This window comes from Bufo gargarizans, chromosome 2 (genome assembly GCF_014858855.1).
Source record: "Bufo gargarizans isolate SCDJY-AF-19 chromosome 2, ASM1485885v1, whole genome shotgun sequence".
In the NCBI taxonomy this organism is placed as follows: Eukaryota; Metazoa; Chordata; class Amphibia; order Anura; family Bufonidae; genus Bufo; species Bufo gargarizans.
The window spans coordinates 38,046,990-38,071,300 of NC_058081.1; the positions used below are offsets into that span (position 1 = coordinate 38,046,990).

General features: G+C 41.6%; 1 protein-coding gene across 2 annotated transcripts in view; it reads left to right on the forward strand.

Moving 5' to 3' along the window:
- Window positions 1-24,311, forward strand: part of COL5A3 (collagen type V alpha 3 chain) — a 219,994-nt gene extending 195,683 nt beyond the window's left edge. For both annotated transcript variants that reach the window (XM_044278772.1, XM_044278773.1), the window contains 20 exons: window positions 601-654; window positions 732-785; window positions 995-1,048; window positions 2,474-2,581; window positions 2,919-2,972; window positions 3,051-3,104; window positions 5,474-5,527; window positions 5,610-5,663; window positions 5,745-5,852; window positions 5,936-5,989; window positions 7,478-7,531; window positions 9,962-10,069; window positions 10,152-10,205; window positions 10,472-10,507; window positions 11,925-11,978; window positions 12,158-12,413; window positions 15,503-15,615; window positions 16,981-17,049; window positions 17,156-17,389; window positions 22,497-24,311. In XM_044278772.1, coding sequence (XP_044134707.1) covers window positions 601-654; window positions 732-785; window positions 995-1,048; window positions 2,474-2,581; window positions 2,919-2,972; window positions 3,051-3,104; window positions 5,474-5,527; window positions 5,610-5,663; window positions 5,745-5,852; window positions 5,936-5,989; window positions 7,478-7,531; window positions 9,962-10,069; window positions 10,152-10,205; window positions 10,472-10,507; window positions 11,925-11,978; window positions 12,158-12,413; window positions 15,503-15,615; window positions 16,981-17,049; window positions 17,156-17,389; window positions 22,497-22,643 — 1,773 coding nt within the window. In that variant the 3' untranslated portion in view covers window positions 22,644-24,311. The remainder of the gene's footprint in view (window positions 1-600; window positions 655-731; window positions 786-994; window positions 1,049-2,473; window positions 2,582-2,918; window positions 2,973-3,050; window positions 3,105-5,473; window positions 5,528-5,609; window positions 5,664-5,744; window positions 5,853-5,935; window positions 5,990-7,477; window positions 7,532-9,961; window positions 10,070-10,151; window positions 10,206-10,471; window positions 10,508-11,924; window positions 11,979-12,157; window positions 12,414-15,502; window positions 15,616-16,980; window positions 17,050-17,155; window positions 17,390-22,496) is intronic.

Here is a 24,311-nt window from a genome sequence, read left to right on the forward strand (position 1 = left end):
AAGATACATGCCAAGATGATACAGGTAAACAAGATGTGCAAGGGAAAAAAGGATGGAAGAAAAAAGTTTGAAAAAAGAAAAAACTGGAAAAAGGGGAGGCTGGAGAAATTTGCGACAAGTATATGGAGGTTACCAGGGCTTTTTCAAAAAGGATCAATAGGATGATAACCCCTGGTAAAAAAAAATCAAAGGAGTTCACATTGTGATAAATGCAGAATGTTTGTAGTCGTGTAGTAAAGTGGTGAGTGCCTCCATCCTCAGGATATCATCCAACTTGTGAACCCATTGTGTTAGCGATAGAGAAGATGTGGATCTCCAAAGGGTTAGAAGATGTGCCCATGCAGATCTTTTCAAAAGGTGTTAGAGGTCTCCTGACATCTTCTGTGGATGGCAATGAGGTTAAGAAATGTGAGAGTTGTAGAATCGCCACAGACCTAGAGGCAAAAGGTCTGTTGCTCCAGAAGAATCATCTGGAGCCAGAGAAAATGCATAGTTCTATATTTACCCACATCCCATCAACCCTAAAATGGGATCATACATAGAACAAATATTAGCAGGAAACTGGTCTTAAGAGTCAATAACATAAATTTATGATTACAGGGTCCCCCTGGAACTGGAGGTCCAAGAGGTCCTATGGGACCCAATGGTGGTGATGTAAGTAAGTTTAAGCTTTACAAAGAAAAAACAAGACTGAATGAGTCCAGCCCTGACCACCTTGTTTTCATTTTCAGGGTCCTCCAGGAAATTTAGGTGGTACGGGTCAACCAGGAGCTGTGGGAGAAAAGGTGGGTTGGAGTTGAAACAAACTTTGTATTTGTTGTGCTTGATCCTTAAAAAAAACTTGCGAAAGACAGAACATGTCTATGCGATAGGAGGATGAAATCTTCAGAGGTTGGTACTACAGATGAGTGTACTAGATAAAAATGTGTACATTTTTTGAAATATAGAACCAATAGAGGGTAAATCTTTATAAGAATCCATATTGCTTTTACAGGGAGAGCCTGGAGAAGCTGGAGATCCAGGACAACCAGGAGAAACAGGTCCCTCAGTAAGTAATGAAGATATTTCATCGATTTGTCCACAGACCCTTATCAGTGTCCAGTTAGGTCTATAATATAGTAGCCATCCTAGCAATCTCTTTTCTGCGTCAATGAGTTACTCATACATTGGTCAAGCATTACTATCACTCTTGCCCTTCTGTCCACTATACTATAATCATCATGAGATCTTCTTGCGTTATTACTGTCAGCAATCTGTTTCTTGGATGACCTTTTTCTGCACAGCAAATTATTGCCCAAATCATCGTGAAAAGTAGCCCTGGACAAGACCATGACAGGAAAAATAAAATTTTTGTAAAATATTTTTTCCTTTGATTATGGATATATGCACAGGGTTCTACTTTTCTCTTAGGAAATGTTTATGCGGCGAACCCCTGAGAAGTAGGTACAGAGGATGGGAGTGGTAGTAGCCCTGATGAAGTGTTGTGTTATGGTGTACTTTCTCAGGTCATTGCTCCCTGGGGATCGGTGCAGTGGAAATGTAGTTTTAAGAATGAGGCCAGAAGTGAACGTATAACAGTCTCTTTTTACATACCAGTAATTCAAAATATAATTTGCAGTACATCCAGTAGCGGCAAATAGCAGTTTTTGGCAACAGTGGACGTGGGATAGTGGCAGGGTGGCTGTCAATGGAATAGCAATTTTAGGCACTTGTGGGTTAAGGTGTCCACTGTAAGGTTTGGACTTGAACTGGCCTAGTAGTGGTTTGGGTGATAGGTGACTGTAACGCCATGCTTTGCTGTTCACTCTGCTGTCTTGTCTCTCATATGCTGTCTTGAAGCTCAAAAGACCTTGGTCTCTATGGAGTATCAAATATCGTCCTGGAGAAGGAGCTCTAGCATGTGCTTCCTCTCATCTCTCCAGCTGGACAGGAACTACCCTCCTGACCGGAAGCAGTACCAGCCAATATCTACCAATAGGAGAGGAACAGCCAATTCCTACCAATAGTGTTGTTAGCCCTGTTCCTGCCAATCTTTTATCATCCATGATCCCTCTGCTGGAATATACAGCCACAATATGAAATACTTAACAATAACAATACAAGAAACAATTGCAGATACCCTCAGTTCTAGTGTACTGCATATAGGTCAAAAGTGATTCTCTGGAGAACAATCCCGAATTCTTACACCCATTACTCAGAGGAGCTGCCCTGAAAAGAACATCCCTACCCTATGAAGGCTCACCTTATTTATTCTTATTATCTTGCACTTTTTCCCTTATTTAGTCCCTACACGGACTGCTGTCATATATCTTCCAAGACAGTTCATCAGAAGACTCTGTTCCTAAAATCAACCACAGAGTGTATACAATTAGGGCTGCTCCTGCACTGTTCTTGTTTACTGTGGCACCAGGTAGTAAAAACTGACGCATAGATTTAGAAGTTGTGACTCTTATAGACATTGATGTTTTTCCAGGGAGGCAAAGGTGATGTTGGTGAAAAGGGAGAGTCAGGATTATCTGGGTCAGCTGGTCCGCCTGGAAAGAAGGGACGGCCAGGAGAAGATGGACCAAAAGGAAACATGGTGAGATGCCCCAAGGAACCAAACAGTATGCGATGATATTGTAAAACAAAGTGGGGGGGTAATTACCCGTAATCATTTTTATAGGACAACCTGGTGTGCCCCATTCTCTTGACCTCTTGTCATGTATATAACTAATCCAGTCACCACCCAACTCTTTCGATTCTACTCAAGGATTTAATAAATAGTTATAGTCACATAAGGTTAACAAACACCTCATTTTCAACTTAGGTGAGCAAGAAATATTAGCTTCTGTAAATTAAACCTCAGGTATAATTGTAATTCTGCTTGGTATCCTATGCCAGGAATGTCTCAACTTTATGGAAATATTTCATTTTAGGGTTCTATTGGGTTTCCCGGAGACCCAGGACCACGCGGAGAACCTGGAGTTCCGGTAAGTAGTTTATGGAGTTCTTTTTTTATATAACTGTATAATAATGTATGTTTTGACTAACAATGACCTTATCTACAGGGAGTTGATGGAACACCAGGAGAAAAGGGAGGTGCTGGAGACCCTGGCCATTCTGTGAGTATGATACACAATAGATCAGTATGGTTTTTTAACTAGTAAGAAATAATAGATTTTCTTCATCCTATTAATTATAAAATGGTAGACTGTCTACTATATAAAGGTGACCACACACATCAGAGCACACTGACAGAACACACAAGACACTGGATTTTGCCCAGGACCGGTCTACTATCCTAAAGGCAATATACCTTTTGGGGCAATTTTTTTATTATTGCATTGTACTCATTTTGAGCTAAAATCAATATTTAAATTGATCTTCATTACAAATATGGAACCCTTTTTTCTGTACATAGCTGAGATGCTCTTTTCCGTCAGCCAGCTAACCTGACGGGCTCCTTATGTCTCAGATCTTATAAACATTCATTATAGCTCAGTTCTTATCTTACTGATATAAATGTGGCTTAAATAAGTGTTTATCAACCTCTCAATAAATTAGAGATAAGGATTATTAGATGACCGGCACAAAATGAAAAGTAAAAAGTAGGAATCACACAGCTAGACAAACAGTTAACCTTTTGTGACAGAACGGCTCAATATTTTTAATAAAGACCAATTGGAAAAATTATTTTTAGCCCAAAATGAGTAAAATGCAATAATAAAAAAATATTTGCCTCCGACGGTGTAAATAGCCTTTAAGTGTATGGAGGTGTGCTGACTCTCCCCCCCAACAACAGGACTAGGCAGAAGGATTAGGCATGTTGGATTTCAACATGCCTGATCATAACTTGCAACAGGGGTATCTAGCATTAGATTATTCCCCTCTCCCCATTGAGAACACATGCTCGCTCAGTGAAAATATTTAGAAGGAATAGCTGACGGCCAAACCGATGTTTGACAACTATTGAGGGTGTACCTTATGGCCTCACAAGAGTCTAACAGTCCATATTTTGGATGTAACCCCCCATAAGTTCTACTGAATGATACTAACATGGTTTTAATACTCTTCAGAATGAAGCCTCATGCACACGACTGTGCCGTTTTTTGCGGTCCGCAAACCGCGGATCCGCAAAAAAACCGAAGGCGCCTGTGTTGCCTTCCGCAATTCGCGGAACGGGCACCGGCAATATAAATGCCTATTCTTGTCCGCAAATCGCGGACAAGAGTATGAAATGTTATAGTTTTTTTGTGGGGCCGCGGAACAGAGCCACGGATGCGGACAGCACACGGAGTGCTGTCCGCATCTTTTGCGCTCCATTGAAATGAATGGGTCTGCATCCGAGCTACCAAAACGGCGGCTCGGATGCGGACCCAAACAACGGCCGTATGCATGAGGCCTAAAGCTGATAATAGGACTCACCATAGTGTACCATGAGAACACTATTTTGGTACCCTGTTTTGTACCCTGTTACAGTAGGGTTCCTAATCTCTGAAGGATGTATTATTCTCACCTTTAGGGTTACTTAGGTTTGTTCTACAATGCCGGCTGCCTGTTACAGCAGGATGTTTCGGCATAGAATGCCGGGAATTGGCTGGACAAAAAACGCTGCGTGCAGCAGTATTTCACTGGCAGATCCTCAGCATATTTGCCAGATCACGCCAAGATCACCACTGGCCCCTATTATAGTTAAGGGGGCCGGACGGCAGTCCGGTTGTATCTGGCAACACCAGAACCGGCAGGCTGTTACGCAAAATTACGCAAACGCAAATGTGAAACAAGCCTTAGGTACATACTGTATGTTCAAAGAAGACACTGGTCCATCAAGGTTAACCTTTCTCGATCAATTTAAGTATCAAAATATGTTCAATGAAGTTGAATGTTCAGTTCAGTGAAGTAACAAATAATTTGGTAGAATGGTCAACTACTGTAAGAACCCTGACCAATCACAATAAATGTACAGTGTAACCACTTGGAAACCAATGTATGGCTGGCTTCACCTTTAAAAGGGTTCTCCGTGAATGATTTAAAATGAAGGTCAGCAACCTGACTTAGAATGTGAGAAGAACTGGTTGCCACCACTTGCAGAGCTGCCTCATTACACTGCTCTACAATAGATAGTAATGAAATGATCATGCCTAAGATATGCCATCATGGCTGAGCACCCTGACAGGAATGCTCACTAATATGTAATATTTGCAAGTGCCAGAGCATAGTGTGTAGTGAGGCCCTGCCACCTCAGCCCCCTAGGCAGCTCTGCCAGTGGAGTCAATTAGTCCTGCTAACATTCTAGGACAGGTTGCTTGGGGCCATTTTTAATCAACCCAGCAGAAGCCCTTTACGAAGTCTTTCTTTTTAGACATATAATGTTACTTGTGATAATGCAAAGTCATTTATGCCGAAGCGTCCATATTAGTTTGAAGGAATTGTCCCTTACTGCATCATAAACTACAGTCAATGATACATTTCCATACTTCACTCACTACAGGGACCACCTGGAACTCAAGGAGAGCCTGGACCGACTGGTCCACCAGGTAGAAGAGTAAGTACCAGAGTCTGTAGTGTTGGTGTCACCATCTTATGCTAACTAATGCTGGACTGATGTGCTCTCTTTTTTATTTAAGGGTCAACTTGGGCCAGTAGGCAAAGAAGGCCGACAAGGTGAAAAAGGAGCTAAGGTATGAACAGAACACAACAAAAAATGTATTCCACAAGCTAGCATAAACTGTTATATTGATTGATATGCAAATGTTTACTAGGGAGAGCCTGGCACTGAAGGTCTTCCTGGAAAGACTGGACCAGTGGGACCACAGGGATCTCCAGGGAAGCAAGGATCAGAGGGCATGCGGGGCATTCCAGGACCTGGTGTAAGTGATTATTCAAATATTTTGTAAGAAATGCTTGTTCATAGTTTGATGAAATGTAACGCAATGCATTTGTTTTTTACTAGGGTGAACCAGGATTATTGGGACCACCTGGTCAAACAGGACCTCCTGGGCCTATGGTAAGGACAAAAAAATGTGGTGTTTGGAGGGACAATTAGGAGATGTAAATGACACCATTTCCTTTTATGCCTTAAATCCGTTGTTATTTGGACTTAAATATCGGATTTGTAGGGAATAAAAGTTTAATAGCCAATTTCCATCAATTTTTTTTATATGAATAGTCTATATAATTTTTTTATTTACAAAAACTGGTGGATGGTTTCTGGATATAAGTTTTTGAAGTCAATCCATGAATTCTACTTTCTGTTCTGGCTCCTTAATGCTCTCTATTTTTCTAACGAACACTGTGTCAACCAACTGGCATGACTTTGGGCTAAACCTAAAGCCATAAACCTGACAGTCCACTGGTATTCTCCCTTTAACTCCCATACCAGAATCTGGACTTTGCTGCAGGGGAACCAACAGGCACCTGTCTCTTATAGTAGTCCCAGTGTGGCTGACAGCTGACCCAGAGGATCAGAAACTCTGATGAGAAGCACCAAGGGATCAGGCAAAACCCATAGAATCAGGCCGAGGTCAGGGCAGGCAGAGTCTGTGCGAATCCGAAAGGACAGGTTTGAGGTCAGATCAGGTAGGAAAGGGTCAATAAGGTGAACAGGCACAGGTAAGGTCAGACAGTGGAGAGTCAGAAACGATAAACAGGAAGAGGTTGGTACACAGGCAAACAGAAAAGCACACCTTCACAGTGTAACCGATTGTTCAGGTACCCTGGGATGGCCAGTCATTGGCTTGTGAAGACTAGGGTGCACGTGTGCCAGCGCTTTTAAGAGCCTGAAATTGCATGGACGCACTAAGGACAGTCCTGAGAGACCTGGCGAGGAGGTTGAGACCACAGCCTGCAGCAGGGAGTGACACATGGAATGCTGGCGGTCAGGCCCGCTGCTGGTGGGCAGAGGAGGGGAAGCGGGTCCGAACAACCGGGACAGCAAGGGAACCAGCTAGGTGAGTAACGTGACACCAGTGCCCATTCAGAAGTGTATGACAGTGGTGGGCACGGGTTACTAGCATAAGAATTTTGACTTTTAGCACAGGAGGCAGTATTACTTAACTCTCTCAGTCAGACCATCACTGCAAGCAGAGAGAGACCCCCTGTAGTGACTCAATGAGATCATCACACTAATCAATGCAATGCTCTTCTGTGGACCTCTTTAACTAGGCCTATCAAGAAAACAATGAAGCTGTCATCCCAATTCTACATCTACTATCATCATAATTACACTTCAGATAACATCTTCCCCTCACAGCAGCAGTAAACTGACAATGGGTTACCTATGGTCTCATCATTTATGTTGCCTGCTATAGAAAGGCAAAATGTTGTATTTAATTTTCAAATGAATAGTATGGCCGAAATGAAAAACAAAAATTAAAAAAAAAAGTTAAAAAAATATCCTTTCTGATGGAAGGGTCCCTTGTCATAGATCCTCCCAATTGTCATAAGAAGTATATTTGTTTGCTATTTGTAAACTGAATGAATCTTGTCTCTATAGGGGCCGGACGGTCTACCTGGCCTTAAAGGAGATCCAGGATACAAAGGTGATAAGGTAAGGTTCATTCCTTAAAGGGGTTATCCCATAATTAATGTAAAATTGAAAATCATATAGTACATGAAAATCTCTTCCTAAGGCCTCATGCACACAATAGTGTCTGCAAACCACAGATCCGCAAAATTTAGATAGAAATGATTATTATCAACCGTAATACAGTCCTGATCAAAAGTTTAAGACCACTTAAAAAATGGCAAAAAATCATATTTAGCATGGCTGGATCTTAACAAGGTTCCAAGTAGAGCTTCAACATGCAACACGAAGAAATGGGAGTGAGACAAAGCATTTTTTGAGCATTCAATTTAATGAAAACAACGAATAAACTGAAAAAGGCTGTTTTTCAGCTGATCAAAAGTTTAGGACCACATGCCTTTAAAAGGCCAAATCTGTGCAAAGATGTGGATTCATTGTCATTTTCTGTCAGGTAGTCACACGTTGTGATGGCAAAGGCAAAAAAACTCTCCCTTTTTGAACGTGGTCGGGTTGCTGAACTGCATAAGCAGGGTCTCTCACAGCACAAGTGGAAGACCCAAAAAAATTTCATCAGCACTGAGCTGGAGGATCCAATTGGCTGTCCGTCAAGACACTGGACGATCCTCGACCCAAATTAAGGCCCTTACTGGTGCTGACTGCAGCCCCATAACCATCAGACAGCATCGGAGACTGAAGGGCTTCAAAAACAAAAAACGTCTTCAAAGACCTCGTCTCCCTGAACGCCACAGAACTGCTCATTTGGACTTTGCAAGAGAGCACCAAACATGGGACATTCATAGGTGGAAGAAAGTTTTATTCTCTGATGAGAAAAAATGTAACCTTGATGGTCCTGATGGTTTCCAATGTTACTGGCATGACAAGCAGATCCCACCTGAGATGTTTTCTATGCGCCACAGTGGAGGGGGCGCCATAATGGTCTGGGGTGCTTTTTCCTTCAGTGGAGCTTCAGGAGTGCAGGGGCATCAAACGGCCGCTGGCTATGTCCACATGTTGCAGAGAGCATTCCTCATGACTGAGGGCCCTCGTCTGTGTGGTAACGACTGGGTTTTTTAACAGGACAACGCTACAGTACACAATGCCCGCAGGACAAGGGACTTCTTCCAGGAGAATAACATCACTCTTTTGGCCCATCCTGCGTGTTCCACTGATCTAAATCCAATTGAGAACCTTTGGGGATGGATGGCAAGGGAAGTTTACAAAAATAGACAACAGTTCCAGACAGTAGATGGCCTTCGTGCGGCCGTCTTCACCACTTGGAGAAATGTTCCCACTCACCTCATGGAAACGCTTGCATCAAGCATGCCGAAACGAATTTTTGAAGTAATAAACAATAACGGTGGAGCTACTCATTACCGAGTTCATGTTTGGAGGTTAGATTTCTGTTTTGGGGGGGGGTTTAGTTTTTTTGGGAGGTGTGGTCCTAAACTTTTGATCAACTGAAAAACAGCCTGTTTCAGTTTATTCATTGTTTTCATTAAATTGAATGCTCAAATAAAGCTTTGTCTCACTCCCATTTCTTCTTGTTGCATGTTGAAGCTCTACTTGGAACCTTGTTAAAATCCAGCCATGCTAAATATGATTTTTTTGCCATTTTTCAAGTGGTCTTAAACTTTTGATCAGGACTGTATAACCAGAATAGGACATGTTTTATAATTAACGGAACAGTTGGACGGATCCACAAAAATTACGGACGTGAGCATGGACCTCTAGAAATAAAAGGGTCAGTCTGCTGTCCACAAAAAAGTGGGTAGCACATGGATGAAAAACATGGTTCTGTGCATGAGGCCTTACAAAGCTATAACCAGCTATGTACCTCACAGTACCTTTGCTCTAATTGTCCTGGTAGATTTATTTAAAGCTGACAGTTCAGGGGGTGTGTCCTTTCTAGAAAAAGCTGATGGTAGTTAAAGGATGGAGCTGATCATGTGCGACCACCTCAGCAAGGTGGACAGAGAAATAATGAAAAGAACAAACAGCAGGTGGCACTATATAGTTAGATTTTATTGAATAACACGTGGCTAAACAACATTTTCAATTACATGTAATTACAAAAGGTAAGTGATTTGAAAAGTTTAGAATATTTTTTGTGTGACAACCCCTTTAAACTCTTGAAGTTATAGCATTTAGGTTAAAGGTTTCCACTTTGGGCACTCACTTTTTCTTAACAGTGACCACTGCCAAAAAGCTGTCCCATCACTGATCAGCTGCAGTCAGTTGGGGAGGGAACCTTCCAGCATTTTCAAATCCCCAGTAGTGCCACCAGAGGGTATACTAAGTATTACACAGTACCCATTCACATCAATGGGCTGTCAATGTAATAAACAGACAAGGTCCTCAAGTGCAAATTATGCTGTTTGTAGCAGCTATCAACTGGTTATAGAAGGGTCCTGAACCAGACGAAACAACCCCTTTAACACTGTTTAATCACCCCAGGGCCATGTTGGACTCATTGGACTAATAGGAACTCCAGGAGAAATGGGAGAGAAAGGAGACAAAGGGCCAGCTGGAATCCAAGGTGTACAAGGACCTAAGGGAGATCCGGTAAGTGTTACCCTATGATAATATTACCAGTTACCTACCCAGTTGTATGAGTAAAATAATTTATTTTTCTTCATCCATTCAGGGTGCAGTGGGATCTGCTGGAATAAACGGACCACCTGGGCCAAGAGGCCTTTCGGTAATTATCCTTTCATTGTTTTTTCTAATGATGTAAACCTTGACAGAACCCCAACAGACCCCATTACATGTATATTGACGATATGTAGACCAATAATATGACAGAACTGGAATAGCATCATGGCTAACATTATAATCGAAGACCATGATGCCAGTCTGAACAGAGCCTAGAAAGGTGAAGTAGTTGAAGATAGTAAGCCAGGATAGTTGTACTAGAGAAGTAGGTTTGTATAAAGTTATATTAGTAACTCTTGAATTGTTTTACAGGGACCTCTAGGGCAAAAAGGATCCAAAGGTGCCCCAGTAAGTATTACTTAGTGTAATAAATGATAAAATATGACAATGGATAACAAAGGTAAGAATACATTTGGGGCCAATTAGATTTAGTGGGCTACTTTCACATCTGCTTGTCCGAAAAAAAACATCCGGCACCAATGACTTAGATGGTTTTTGATGCTGGATCCAACATGTTCAGTTTCCCATGCCGCACACAAAAACGCTGCTTGCATGGGAATGCAACAAACCGGAGCGGCATGCATTATGGTGCACTCTGTTCAGTTTTGCCCCTATTGAAAATGAATTGGGCCAAAACTGAAGCGTTTTTCTCCAGTTTTGAGATCCTCTGCCGGATCTTAAAACCATAAAGGAAAACGGAGATGTGAAAGTAGCCTTATATAGATTTTTTGACCCATTCCATCTGACGTGATGGCTAACTTAATAGTGTACAGCAGTTTACAATGGCAGCCATGGGTATACATGCAGGTGCACGTGCAGAAATGGCCCAAGTCCCAGAGGATCCATTTGTGGGCCAAGGCTCTGATACCATAGTGGACTCCAAAATTCTAGGAGTAAAAAAAACCATTTGGAGCTGCCTTTGGAAACAATCACTTGCCACTACGATATACTGTATATATTTTTTTATTAAAGCCTATTATACTTAACTTGTAATATGGGGGTTGGGCACCAAGAATATTTTCCTCTGGTAGACCCATGGAACCCCAGACCCACACTGTACACATGCATGTGTTTTCAATGGGAGTAAGCCCCTGCCAGACACTCTGGTGGCAGATAATTCCTTCCCTTGATGTTGTCCAGAGAGTCAACACACCCCTATACACAAAACTTAGTTAGCTAACCCTTTCAAAACCCCTGGGTTTGGCCGAATTAGTTTTTACGCACAAGGGGAATAAAAAGGGCCGTATAGGATAAACATATAAGGCCCCTTGCTGATGTTGGTTAATGTCATTAAACTCTGAAGGAGTGGATTCATGTACTTTTTCATACAACTAAAAAGAAGTAAAATTAGCATAGCTTGAGTTGGTCTCTTTACTAAAAGGCCCAAAAGCCGCTGCCTGGTATGAACTCCTCTGTTTTTGCCAGGTGATAACAGTGACTTGGGTTTGACCAAGATGAGGGTTTCTTGGGTTTGACCAAATGTCTACAGCAAGTTTTGGTCTATGGTTGTGGTAAAGTCACCAATTATTTTGACCACTGCCCGACAAGTGGTCTTCAACTTTTTCCCTATAGGGAACATTCAGGTTTCATTGCAGTCATTGCAGAATCATAGCCTTTATTTGGAGATGGAAATAAGTATAAGCCATAAATCGGCATGGTTTTGTGAGAAGCACTATAAAGCACTACTGAAGAGCACTACTGTTAAGCACAATCCAGTGATGAATCATGTGGCTAATTACTGCTAATTGATGTTTTCCTTCTTCAGGGACCATTAGGTATGAAAGGAGACCTTGGACTAGCTGGCCCTCCTGGACCACCAGTAAGTAATGAGAATACTGTTCATAGTATAGGTCTGAGATCATACATCAGTAAAGGACCATGACCATAAATGTTTCTGTGGCAAAAGAAAAAAAAAAAGGAAAAAATATTTCACTAGTTCAAAAACTGAATAAAACACAATTGAAGTAATAGTAATCTCAACCATGTTATTCATAACAGGGACGTCCAGCGCAAACCATACAACCTCTACCCCTTGACACATATGAAGACACAAGAAGAAGACGGCGCTACTCTGACAGGGAGCAGGCAGACGAGGGACTCACAGATTACATGGCTGATGGCATGGAAGAAGTTTATGCCACACTAGGATCCCTGAAAGTGGAGGTAGAGCAGATGAGATGGCCAGTGGGGTCCAAAGACAGCCCAGGAAGAACTTGCAAAGAGCTCCAGATGTGTCATCCTGAATACAAGGACGGTAAGTGACACCAAATATCCTGCAATAAAGAATGGAAGAAAGATAGAATAAGAGATATAGAGGAAAAATATATAAAATAATAGTAGGAGATAGAGGAGAGGTTCTACAGAGTAATCGGAGGAGATTTAGGAAATTATATGTAGTAATAGGAGGAGATATAGGATAGGTTATATGGAGTAATAGGAGATATAGGAGAGGATATATGAAGTAATAGGAGGAGATATAGGAGATGTTATACGGAGTAATAGTTGGAGATATAGGAGAGGATATATGGAATAATAGGAGGAGATATAAGAGAGGTTAAATGGAGAAATTGAAGGATATAGGAGAGGTTATATGGAGTAATAGGAGGACATATAGGAGAGGTTATATGTAGAAATAGGAGGAGATATAGGAGAGGATATATGGATTAATAGGAGGAGATATAGAAGAGGTTATATGGAGTAATAGGAGGAGATATAGGAGAGGGTATATGGAGTAATAGGAGGAGATATGAGGTTATATGGAGTAATAAGAGGAGATATAGGTTATATGGAGTAATAGGAGGAGATATAAGAGGTTATATGGATAGGAGGAGATATAGGAGAGGATATATGGAGTAAAAGGAGGAGATATAGGAGAGGTTATATGTATAGGAGGAGATATAGGAGAGGATATATGGAGTAATAGGAGGAGATATAGGAGAGGTTATATGGATAGGAGGAGATATAGGAGAGGATATAGGAGAGGTTAAATGGAGTAATAGGAGAAGATATAGGAGAGGTTATATTCAGTAATAGGAGGAGATATAAGAGGGGTTATATGGAGTAATAGGAGGAGATATAAGAGAGGTTATATGGAGTAATAGGAGGAGATATAGGAGATGATATATGGAGTAATAAGAGGAGATATAGGAGAGGTTATATTGAGTAATAGGAGAAGATATAAGAGAGGTTAAATGGAGTAATAGGAGGAGATATAGGAGAGGTTATACAGAGTAATAGTTGGATATATAGGAGAGGATATATGGAATAATAGGAGGAGATATAGGAGAGGTTAAATGGAGAAATTGAAGGATATAGGAGAGGTTATATGGAGTAATAGGAGGAAATATAGGAGAGGTCATATGGAGTAATAGGAGGAGATATAGGAGAGGATATATGGAGTAATAGGAGGAGATATAGGAGAGGTTATATGGATTAATAGGAGGAGATATAGAAGAGGTTATATGGAGTAATAGGAGGAGATATAGGAGAGGGTATATGGAGTAATAGGAGGAGATATGAGGTTATATGGAGTAATAAGAGGAGATATAGGTTATATGGAGTAATAGGAGGAGATATAACAGGTATTTGGATAGGAGGAGATATAGGAGAGGATATATGGAGTAAAAGGAGGAGATATAGGAGAGGTTATATGTATAGGAGGAGATATAGGAGAGGATACATGGAGTAATAGGAGAGGTTATATGGAGTAATAGGAGGAGATATAGGAGAGGTTATATGGATAGGAGGAGATATAGGAGAGGATATATGGAGTAATAGGAGAAGATATAAGAGAGGTTATATACAGTAATAGGAGGAGATATAAGAGGGGTTATATGGAGTAATAGGAGGAGATATAAGAGAGGTTATATGGAGTAATAGGAGGAGATATAGGAGAGGATATATGGAGTAATAAGAGGAGATATAGGAGAGGTTATATTGAGTAATAGGAGAAGATATAAGAGAGGTTAAATGGAGTAATAGGAGGAGATATAGGAGAGGTTATACGGAGTAATAGTTGGAGATATAGGAGAGGATATATGGAATAATAGGAGGAGATATAAGAGAGGTTAAATGGAGAAATTGAAGGATATAGGAGAGGTTATATGGAGTAATAGGAGGAGATATAGGAGAGGTCATATGGAGTAATAGGAGGAGATATAGGAGAGGATATATGGAGTAATAGGAGGAGATATAGAAGAGGTTATATTGAGTAATAGGAGGAGATATAGGAGAGGTTAAATGGAGTAATAGGAGGAGATATAGGAGAGGTTATATGGAGTAATAGGAGGAGATATAGGAGGATATATGGAGTAATAGGAGGAGATATAGGACAGGATATATGGAGCAATAGGAGGAGATATAGAAGAGGATATATTGAGTAATAGGAGGAGATATAGGAGAGGTTAAATGGAGTAATAGGAGGAGATATAGGAGAGGTTAAATGGAGTAATAGGAGGAGATATAGGAGAGGTTATATGGAGTAATAGGAGGAGATATAGAAGGATATACAGAGTAATAGGAGGAGATATAGGAGAGGTTATATGGAGTAATAGGAGGAGATATAGGAGGATATATGGAGTAATAGGAGGAGATATAGGAGAGGTTATATGGAGTAATAGGAGGAGATATAGGAGAGGTTATATGGAGTAATAGGAGGAGATATAGGAGGATATATGGAGTAATAGGAGGAGATATAGGAGAGGTTATATGGAGTAATAGGAGGAGATATAGGAGAGGTTATATGGAGTAATAGGAGGAGATATAGGGGAAGGTAGGGTATGGAGTAATAGGAGGAGATATAGGAGAGGTTATATGGAGTAATAGGAGGAGATATAGGAGGATATATGGAGTAATAGGAGGAGATATAGGAGGATATATGGAGTAATAGGAGGAGATATAGGAGAGGTTATATGGAGTAATAGGAGGAGATATAGGAGGATATATGGAGTAATAGGAGGAGATATAGGAGGATATATGGAGTAATAGGAGGAGATATAGGAGGATATATGGAGTAATAGGAGGAGATATAGGGGAAGGTAGGGTATGGAATACATGTATTTTGTATCTAAAATGTGAGAATTTCTTTTGATATGTATGAAGTTCATAAACAATAACAGTCATTTAGTAACAGAAATACATCTATATTAGGAGTATTTCTGGTATAGATTGCGACGCAAAGCCGCTTTGCGCCTTAATTTGCAACCCCCCCCCTCATGTCAGGTCTACAAAAGTAGGCATGGCGGGGAAAGGGCCCGTCTAACTTATCATGTTTTACGCCTGTTTTAGCAAGGGTGTTGGCGCCGAAAAAAATAAGCAGAAATTTAAGTATTTTGTTCATCTTAGGTGAATACTGGATTGATCCAAACCAAGGTTGTAACAGAGATGCTTTCAAGGTCTTCTGCAATTTTACAGCTGGTGGAGAAACTTGTTTGCACCCAGACAAAAAGTTTGAGTCAGTGAGTATAATGGAAATAACGGGAAAAATAAATAAAAAAACATACCCCTTTGAGACTTTCACTATTATACACTTAACATTAATAAAAAGATTAATTACAACAAGTTATTTATGCATTTAGATTCCTGCTTATTCTGATATTTGTAGTCCAGGAGTCGGTCCTATCGGTGATTGACAGCCTTCCCTCTATGACTGTGTATACAGAGAGAGCTGTCAATCACTGATAGGACCGCCTTCTGGACCTCAGAGATCAGAAAGAGCAGGAGCTTAAAGGGCTTCTGTCAGCCCACTAAACCTTTTTTTTTTTTTGCTTACTTATAATCCCTACACTGCGATTTATGGCTACATAATCTAATTAATCATTTTGGTTCAGTAGATTTTGTTTAAAACATCCTCCGATCCTAAAGACTCCGATCCTAAAGCTCCTCCACATTGTGATTGACAGGGCCAGGGAACGGGATCGTTCTCTGCTGGCCCTGCCTGTTTGCATTCAAAATCTGGCGCCTGAGCCGCGGCCGTACCTGTCTTCAATCTGCGCAGGCGCACTGAGATTTTGAATGCAAACAGGCAGGGCCAGCAGAGAACGATCCCGTTCCCTGGCCCTGTCAATGCGGAGGGGGCGTCTTTAGGATCGGAGGATGCGGCTGCTACCAGCAAGTAACCGCCCTACTTGCTGGTAGCAAGGTAATTTGCATATTTTAAAAGCATGTTTTAAACAAAATCTACTGGACCAAAAAAAAGGTTTAGTGGGCTGACAGAAGCCCTTTAAAGTAAATGTATCTTCTTTTTTTCTAATCTGTTTTTATTTTCTGATAGAATAAAAAAATGGTACAATTTCCTGAACATGATTACGGTGGCGGCCATCTTGCCTGAGCTGTTCTTAATAGCATTTAGAAAGCATTAAGAAAACTGCTTTACGGCAGCCCCATGGTCCATAGACACAACGGTCAGGAGGGGACCTCGTTGACTTCTAGGGGAGACTTTTCTAGGCTGCATTGTACAAGGGAAGAATAGATAAGATGTGATATCACCTATTGTGAATGGTGGATCCTGCCTGTAATGATGTCACCTCTGTGTACAGATAAGCAGATAACTACAGAGCAAGAAGTGGGGCCTATTATTAGGCTTAGTGGCCAGTGCGAAAACTGCAGGATATTATGGTTTTTGTTTAACTATAGATATTGACATGGAAAATTAAAAATATCACCAAAAAGTCTTTAAAAATATGTTAAACATAAAAATGTGATTTAAGCAATAGGACATTTTCTATAATGTCCCCTTTGTTGTTTTCTTCGGTTTCGTGTCCTTCACACCCAACATAAAAATTAGTTTAACCTCAATCTGATTTTTGTTTATTTCTCACCAGGTAAAAGTTGCAGCTTGGAGTAAGGAAACCCCAGGGGGTTGGTACAGCACTTTTAAAAAAGGAAAGAAGGTAAGTGATTCCTATCGCAGAGATTTATCTCTAGACTTTACAATATACATATCAGTTACAACATTTTTGTCACATTGCATCTTATTTTTTTATACGATTCCCACAGTTCCAGTACATTGATGCAGATGGTAATCCCGTCCACGTTGTCCAGATGACGTTCCTCAAACTACTGAGTGCTGTGGGCCATCAAAACGTTGTCTATAGTTGTCAGCAGTCTGTGGGATGGTTTGATATGACAAAGGGAAATCATGACCGGTCGATAAAGCTGAGGGCAGACAATGAGGAGACGCTCTCCCACAGCCGTACTCCACAGCTAAAAGCCTTATATGATGGGTGTCAAGTAAGTATTGGAATCCAAAAACACTAGTATTACGGGATTAGAAAGTTTTTTGCTTAGGCTACTTTCACACTAGCGTTCGGGTGTCCGCTTGTGAGTTCCGTTTGAAGGCTCTCACAAGCGGCCCCAAACGGATCCGTCCAGCCCTAATGCATTCTGAGTGGATGCGGATCAGAATGCATCAGTATGGCTCCGTCTGTCCTCCGCTCCGCTCAGCAGGCGGACACCTGAACGCTGCTTGCAGCGTTCGGGTGTCCGCCTGGCTGTGCGGAGGCAAACGGATCCGTCCAGACTTACAATGTAAGGCCTCATGCACACGACCGTTGTGTGCATCCGTGGCCGTTGTGCCGTTTTCAGTTTTTTTTCGCGGACCCATTGACTTTCAATGGGTCCGTGGAAAAATCGGAAAATGCACCGTTTTGCAGCCGAGGCCGTGATCCGTGTATCCTGTCCGTCAAAAAAATAGGACCTGTCCTATTTTTTTGACGGACAACGGTTCACGGACCCATTCAAGTCAATGGGTCCGTGAAAGAACACGGATGCACACAAGATTGGCATCCGTGTCCGTGATCCGTGGCCGTAGGTTGCTTTCATACAGACGGATCCGAAGATCCGTCTGCATAAAAGCTTTTTCTGATCTAAGTTTTCACTTCGTGAAAACTCATTTCCGACAGTATATTCTAACACAGAAGCGTTCCCATGGTGATGGGGACGCTTCTAGTTAGAATACACCACAAACTGTGTACAAGACTGCCCCCTACTGCCTGGCAGCACCCGATCTCTTACAGGGGGATATGATAGCACAATTAACCCCTTCAGGTGCGGCACCTAAAGGGGTTAATTGTACTATCATATTCCCCTGTAAGAGATCAGGGCTGCCAGGCAGCAGGGGGCAGAGCCCCCCCCCTCCCCAGTTTGAATATCGTTGGTGGCACAGTGTGCGCCCACCATCGCCCCCCCCTCCCTCCCTCTATTGTAATAAATCGTTGGTGGCACAGTGTGGCCCCACCATCGCCCCCCCTCCCTCCCTCTATTGTAATAAATCGTTGGTGGCACAGTGTGCCAACCACCATCGGCCCCCTCCCTCTATAGCAGTAACAACATTGGTGGCAGTGTGCGGCCTCCCATTCCCCCCCCATCATTGGTGGCAGCGGAGTTCCGATCGGAGTCCCAGTTTAATCGCTGGGGCTCCGATCGGTAACCATGGCAACCAGGAAGCTACTGCAGCCCTGGTTGCCATGGTTACTTAGCAATAGTACAACAGTATAAGATTCATACTTACCTGCTGGCTGCTGCGATGTCTGTGAACGTCCGGGAGCTCCTCCTACTGGTAAGTGACAGTTCTTTAGCAATGCGCCGCACAGACCTTTCACTTACCAGTAGGAGGAGCTCCCGGCCGGTCACAGACATCGCAGCAGCCAGCAGGTAAGTATGAATCTTCTACTGTTGTACTATTGCTAAGTAACCATGGCAACCAGGACTGCAGTAGCGTCCTGGTTGCCATGGTTACCGATCGGAGCCCCAGCGATTAAACTGGGACTCCGATCGGAACTCCGCTGCCACCAATGATGGGGGGGAATGGGAGACCGCACACTGCCACCAATGTTGTTACTGCTATAGAGGGAGGGGGGGGGCCGATGGTGGTTGGCACACTGTGCCACCAACGATTTCTAACATTAGAGGGAGGAAGGGGGGGCCCGATGGGGGGCGCACACTGTGCCACCAACGATATTCAAACTGGGGAGGGGGGGGGTCTGCCCCCTGCTGCCTGGCAGCCCTGATCTCTTACAGGGGAATATGATAGTACAATTAACCCCTTTAGGTGCCGCACCTGAAGGGGTTAATTGTGCTATCATATCCCCCTGTAAGAGATCGGGTGCTGCCCGGCAGCAGGGGGCAGTCTTGTACAAAGTTTGTAGTGTATTCTAACCTGAAGCGTCCCCATCACCATGGGAACGCCTCTGTGTTAGAATATACTGTCGGATCTGAGGTTCACGAAGTAGCTCATATCCGACAGTATATTCTAACATAGAGGCGTTCCCATGGTGATGGGGACGCTTCAAGTTAAAATATACCATCGGATTGGAGAAAACTCCAATCCGATGGTATAAAAGAACTCCAGACTTTACATTGAAAGTCAATGGGGACGGATCCGTTTGAAATGGCACCATATTGTGTCAACATCAAACGGATCCGTCCCCATTGACTTGCATTGTAATTCAGGACGGATCCGTTTGGCTCCGCACGGCCAGGCGGACACCAAAACGACTTTTTTTTCATGTCCGTGGATCCTCCAAAAATCAAGGAAGACCCACGGACGAAAAAACGGTCACGGATCACGGACCCACGGACCCCGTTTTTGCGGACCGTGAAAAAAAACTGTCGTGTGCATGAGGCCTAAGTCAATGGGGACGGATCCGTTTGAAGTTGACACACTATGGCTCAATTTTCAAACGGATCCGTCCCCCATTGACTTTCAATGTAAAGTCAAAACGGATCCGTTTGCATTATCATGAACAAAAAAAACAAAAAAATTTTTTTTTTTTTCATGGTAATGCAAACGGATCCGTTCTGAACGGATCTAAGCGTTTGCATTATAGGTGCGGATCCGTCTGTGAAGATACCAGACGGATCCGCTCCGAACGCAAGTGTGAAAGTAGCCTTAGATGGTTAACCTTATCAAAAAGGGCATAAAATACTATCACAGGAACAGCAAGTTATGCAGATCATATAGACAGTAAAAAAAAATGCAATTTTGTAAATTTTACCTAAAAAAAAAGGCTGTATGTAAAGTTTTTTATGGGGTTGAAACAACAAAAAAAAATTTTTTTACAGCTACATATACTGCTGATATTTCTCTCAAGAAGTTAGAAAATTAGTCTGGTCCTGTGTTAGGCAGTAGAAAACTGGTTTATTGCTCTCAATAAGGCTACATTCCCACGAATGGGAAAACTGGCCATGTAATGGTCATTTTTGTAACGCCATCACATGGCCGTTTTCAGAATCAGTAGAAGTCTAAGGGGCTATTCACATGGACCCCATTGAAATCAAGCGCCCGTTTTTAATGGGTATTTAGAAATGAGTGCACCAGTCTAATGGCCATTAAAACGGGTAAAAGTGCTTTTCAGGAGTTGAAAATAATGTAAAAAAAATAACTCATCCACTTAACCGTGAGGGAACACTCGGTCTGCACTGGAGGGAGAAGGACTTGAGGCTCCCAGCAGCGTGACATCACGACTCTGGGAATGTCAGGTCCTGCTACCTTTAGTGCAGAGCGAGTGTTTCCTCGTGTTCAGGTGGATGAGGTATTTTTTTTGTTGTTGACCCAGCAGAATGGAGGGCATTATTGGAGCAATATTTATACTGGATTTATATATTGGAGTCACAATGGGGGGCATTATAGACACTGGGGGCACTACGGTGGGGATTATAGATACTAGGGGCACTACGGGGGGGATTATAGATACTGGGGGCACTACCGCAGGGATTATAGATACTGGGGGCAATACGGGGGGGTTATAGATACTGGGGGAACTACAGGGGGATTATAGATACTGGGGGCAATATGGATCTATTATTTGTACTGGGGCACTGTGGGGTGTATAATATATATTGAGGCACCGCTGAGGTTCAGATGTTCCAAAATCGAAAAATAAAATCGCATTCATCCGTCTTCATGCAAAACAGCCGTTAAAAACAGACAAATGGCCAGAAAGTACAGGTGAAACTCAAAAAATTTGAATATCATGCAAAGTTGATTTATTTCAGTAATGCAACTTAAAAGGTGAAACTCATATATGAGACTCATTACATGCAAAGCGAGATATTTCAAGCCTTTATTTGTTATAATTTGGATTATTATGGTTTACAGTTTATGAAACCCCAAAGTCACGATCTCAGGTCCCCTTTGCTCAGGGGGTATGGATTAATTAGCTGACTAGAGTGTGACACTTTGAGCCTGGGATATTGAACCTTTTCACAATATTCTAATTTTAAGTTGCATTACTGAAATAAATGAACTTTTGCACGATATTCACATTTTTCCATTTTCACCTGTAGATGCACACATGAATGCTGAATGGCCATGAAAAGCTGACAGGGTGTCTGTTTTTAATAGCCATTCGTGTGAATGTAGCCTAAATGAAAGAAAATAAGGCTAGTTTCACACCACCATTAAAAGCATTTCACAACACCATTAAAAGTCCAGTCTATCCGGCATAGCCTGAAATGGCAGTAGCACTGCCAGACCTTGTTGACTATAACGGGACCCGGCAGTGACCAAGGCTATGCCTTGTACTGGCTAACAAACGTAGAAGCAATAATACACAGCAAGCAACAACTTAGGTCTCTTCATTAGGTCTCTTATGCCTTCATTGCTTTTATTTTTGTTAGCCATTAAAAGATATGAAACCTGCAAGACTCTTATTTTGATTCTCTAAATGAGAGAAATAAACCAGTTCTTGAGAACTTAAAATGATCCATCCAAATTCAAGTTTGGTCATAACTTATGGAAATCAAAAGTCATAGGGCTATATTTCAGCTTAATCTGTTAAGCCTAGTTTGACATCATGGACTAAACAGCCATAGGCTGTTTGCATTGTACCCACCTCCAAAACAGACTAGGGCAGCGCTATAGACCACCCATATAAACATTATAGATCCACCACTGGAGACCCCTCTCTAAACGAGAAAAGAATAGAAAGCCACTCTGTGTTGCTCCTGTTCTACATTATGAGCCTTTCTTGAATTACAACTGAATGGCTGTCATGTAATAATATACTTCTCATGCAAAAACTGTGATTTCCCTGGCTTCCTACCAGGGTATCGTGGCTACTTTTTTACCCCTCTAGTGGTGAATTTTTGAAAGGCGCTTTCTCTTATTAAACAAGCTCATTGAAAAGATCCATGCATTAGCTTGATGATGGCCGTAACTCACAGTGTCCTTCTGAAATCAAGTCATGAGGCCATATTTCTTTTTGCCCAACTGGACCATTAGTTGAGTTTGTCTCTAGGATTCATTACTAATTTCTATCGCAAACCATAAGAAAGATGTTCAACAGTCAACACAAAAGTCAAGACTCATATCTTTTGTTTTATCTTGTCATTACAGTATCGTAAGGGTGTAGAGCGAACGGTGCTTGAGATCAACACCTACAAGGTAGAACATCTACCCCTCAGGGACATTGCTGTCAGTGACTTTGGAGAAAGCAGTCAGAAGTTTGGCTTTGAGCTGGGGCCAGTCTGCTTCAACGGCTAAAGAAATAAACAAATTAAAGACGCCCAGATCATTCTGCTCTTCCAGAAAAAGGAAACTGAGTTTCATGGCCAATGAACTAGGAAACTTCTATTGGTCATCAATCACAAAGATTCACCCATGTGTTTTTGTTAAATTTTTGTTATATATTTTTGATATGTTAACTGCAGGGGATTCTAGATGTGTGTTTCCAGTGAGGGCTCACCCTTGTAGGGTTACAGTATGGGGATAATTATGGCTCCAAAGATCTTGATGGACTACAGACCACCATATTTCAAAGTGGAAAAAGTCTGCGGCACAGTGGTCACTACAGTACTTCAGTCATCTTTGGGTATATGTGATTACTTCTGCTCACGTTACAGGATTGTCTCTCCCCAAACATCAGAAGCACTCCTGGGTTTTGCACTGGAGTATAATCATCCAATCAGGATGTTTCTTTTGATGCCCCAGTCACAGAACTGGTTGCAATAAAGTGATTCCATCATCTTCAACCATCAGTCATACACTGAACAAATTCTCCTTCCAATCTGACCATGATAGTTTTATGTTATAACCTTTAATATGCATTGTATATCTAATTTGAGATCCCAAATCTGCAAAAGGTTTAATAGGTTAGTGATATCTACCTCACGTACAAGAGATTGCTTTTGAGACTCACCATGCGAGGAACTGGTGTCACTAACCATATTGACATAAATGTACTGTATATTTTTGTGTATAGTTTTTGAACCCCATATTAGCCTTTAAAGATGAGCTCTGTGTATTAGGGTAAAGAAAAAAATATTTAATTATTTTTCCTTGTACTGTTCCCTACTGTTCTAGACAACTCTAATCATTACTTAAGTCAGCCATGTCTAATGCTCTCTGACCTTCAAGTCTAGGTATCTAGTTATCTCTCAGAACATAGTTCATCTTTTAGCTGAACAATATCTGTTCAATGTCATATAAGTCTAGTGGATCCAAAGACTGTCCAAAATGTGTCTTTGGTCTTGACTTCTCAATTACACTTCCGTGGTATCATGTTCCTCCATATCGACAATGCATGCTTGGATGCACAGAGGTACTTGGTATGTTCTAGACCTAGCAACATCACCAGTCACTCCCTTAACCAGTTTGCACAAAAGGGGTCATTTGGTGCTCAATCTATAGACAAGACCTCCTTGTTTGGTTAAGGTTAGGTATCACTGCCCAAACTATGTGGGTAAAAAGGTGCTTTAATGGACTCACTTAATATGAACAATAAACTTCTCCAAAGACCATCTCTTTCAAAAGACCAGCCTTAATCTACATTTTTAATAGTATAATTGCTTTCTTCTTTGATAAGGCCAGAAGACTAAGGCCAGAAGACTAATTCTACTGCAAATTTGGGTGATGGTTTCAAAAAGGTCTCATGTGATGCTTACCTACAGGACATTTAAAAATAACTTTAGTTCAAAATTGAAGGTGACGTAGTAGACGAGCAAAATGTTGGCCACCAAGGTATAATAAAAAATGTCTAAAGATAAAAAGCTAAGTAGAAGAGGATTATGTGTTTCTCTACCTAATATTCTATGCGTTAAATCAGCATGTATTTCACTCATCTGTTAAGTAAAGATCTGAATACTACAAGTAAAGTTAGCATGTATGCAATAAACATTACTGATGGAGGTATCAGGATTAGGTTAGAAGCCA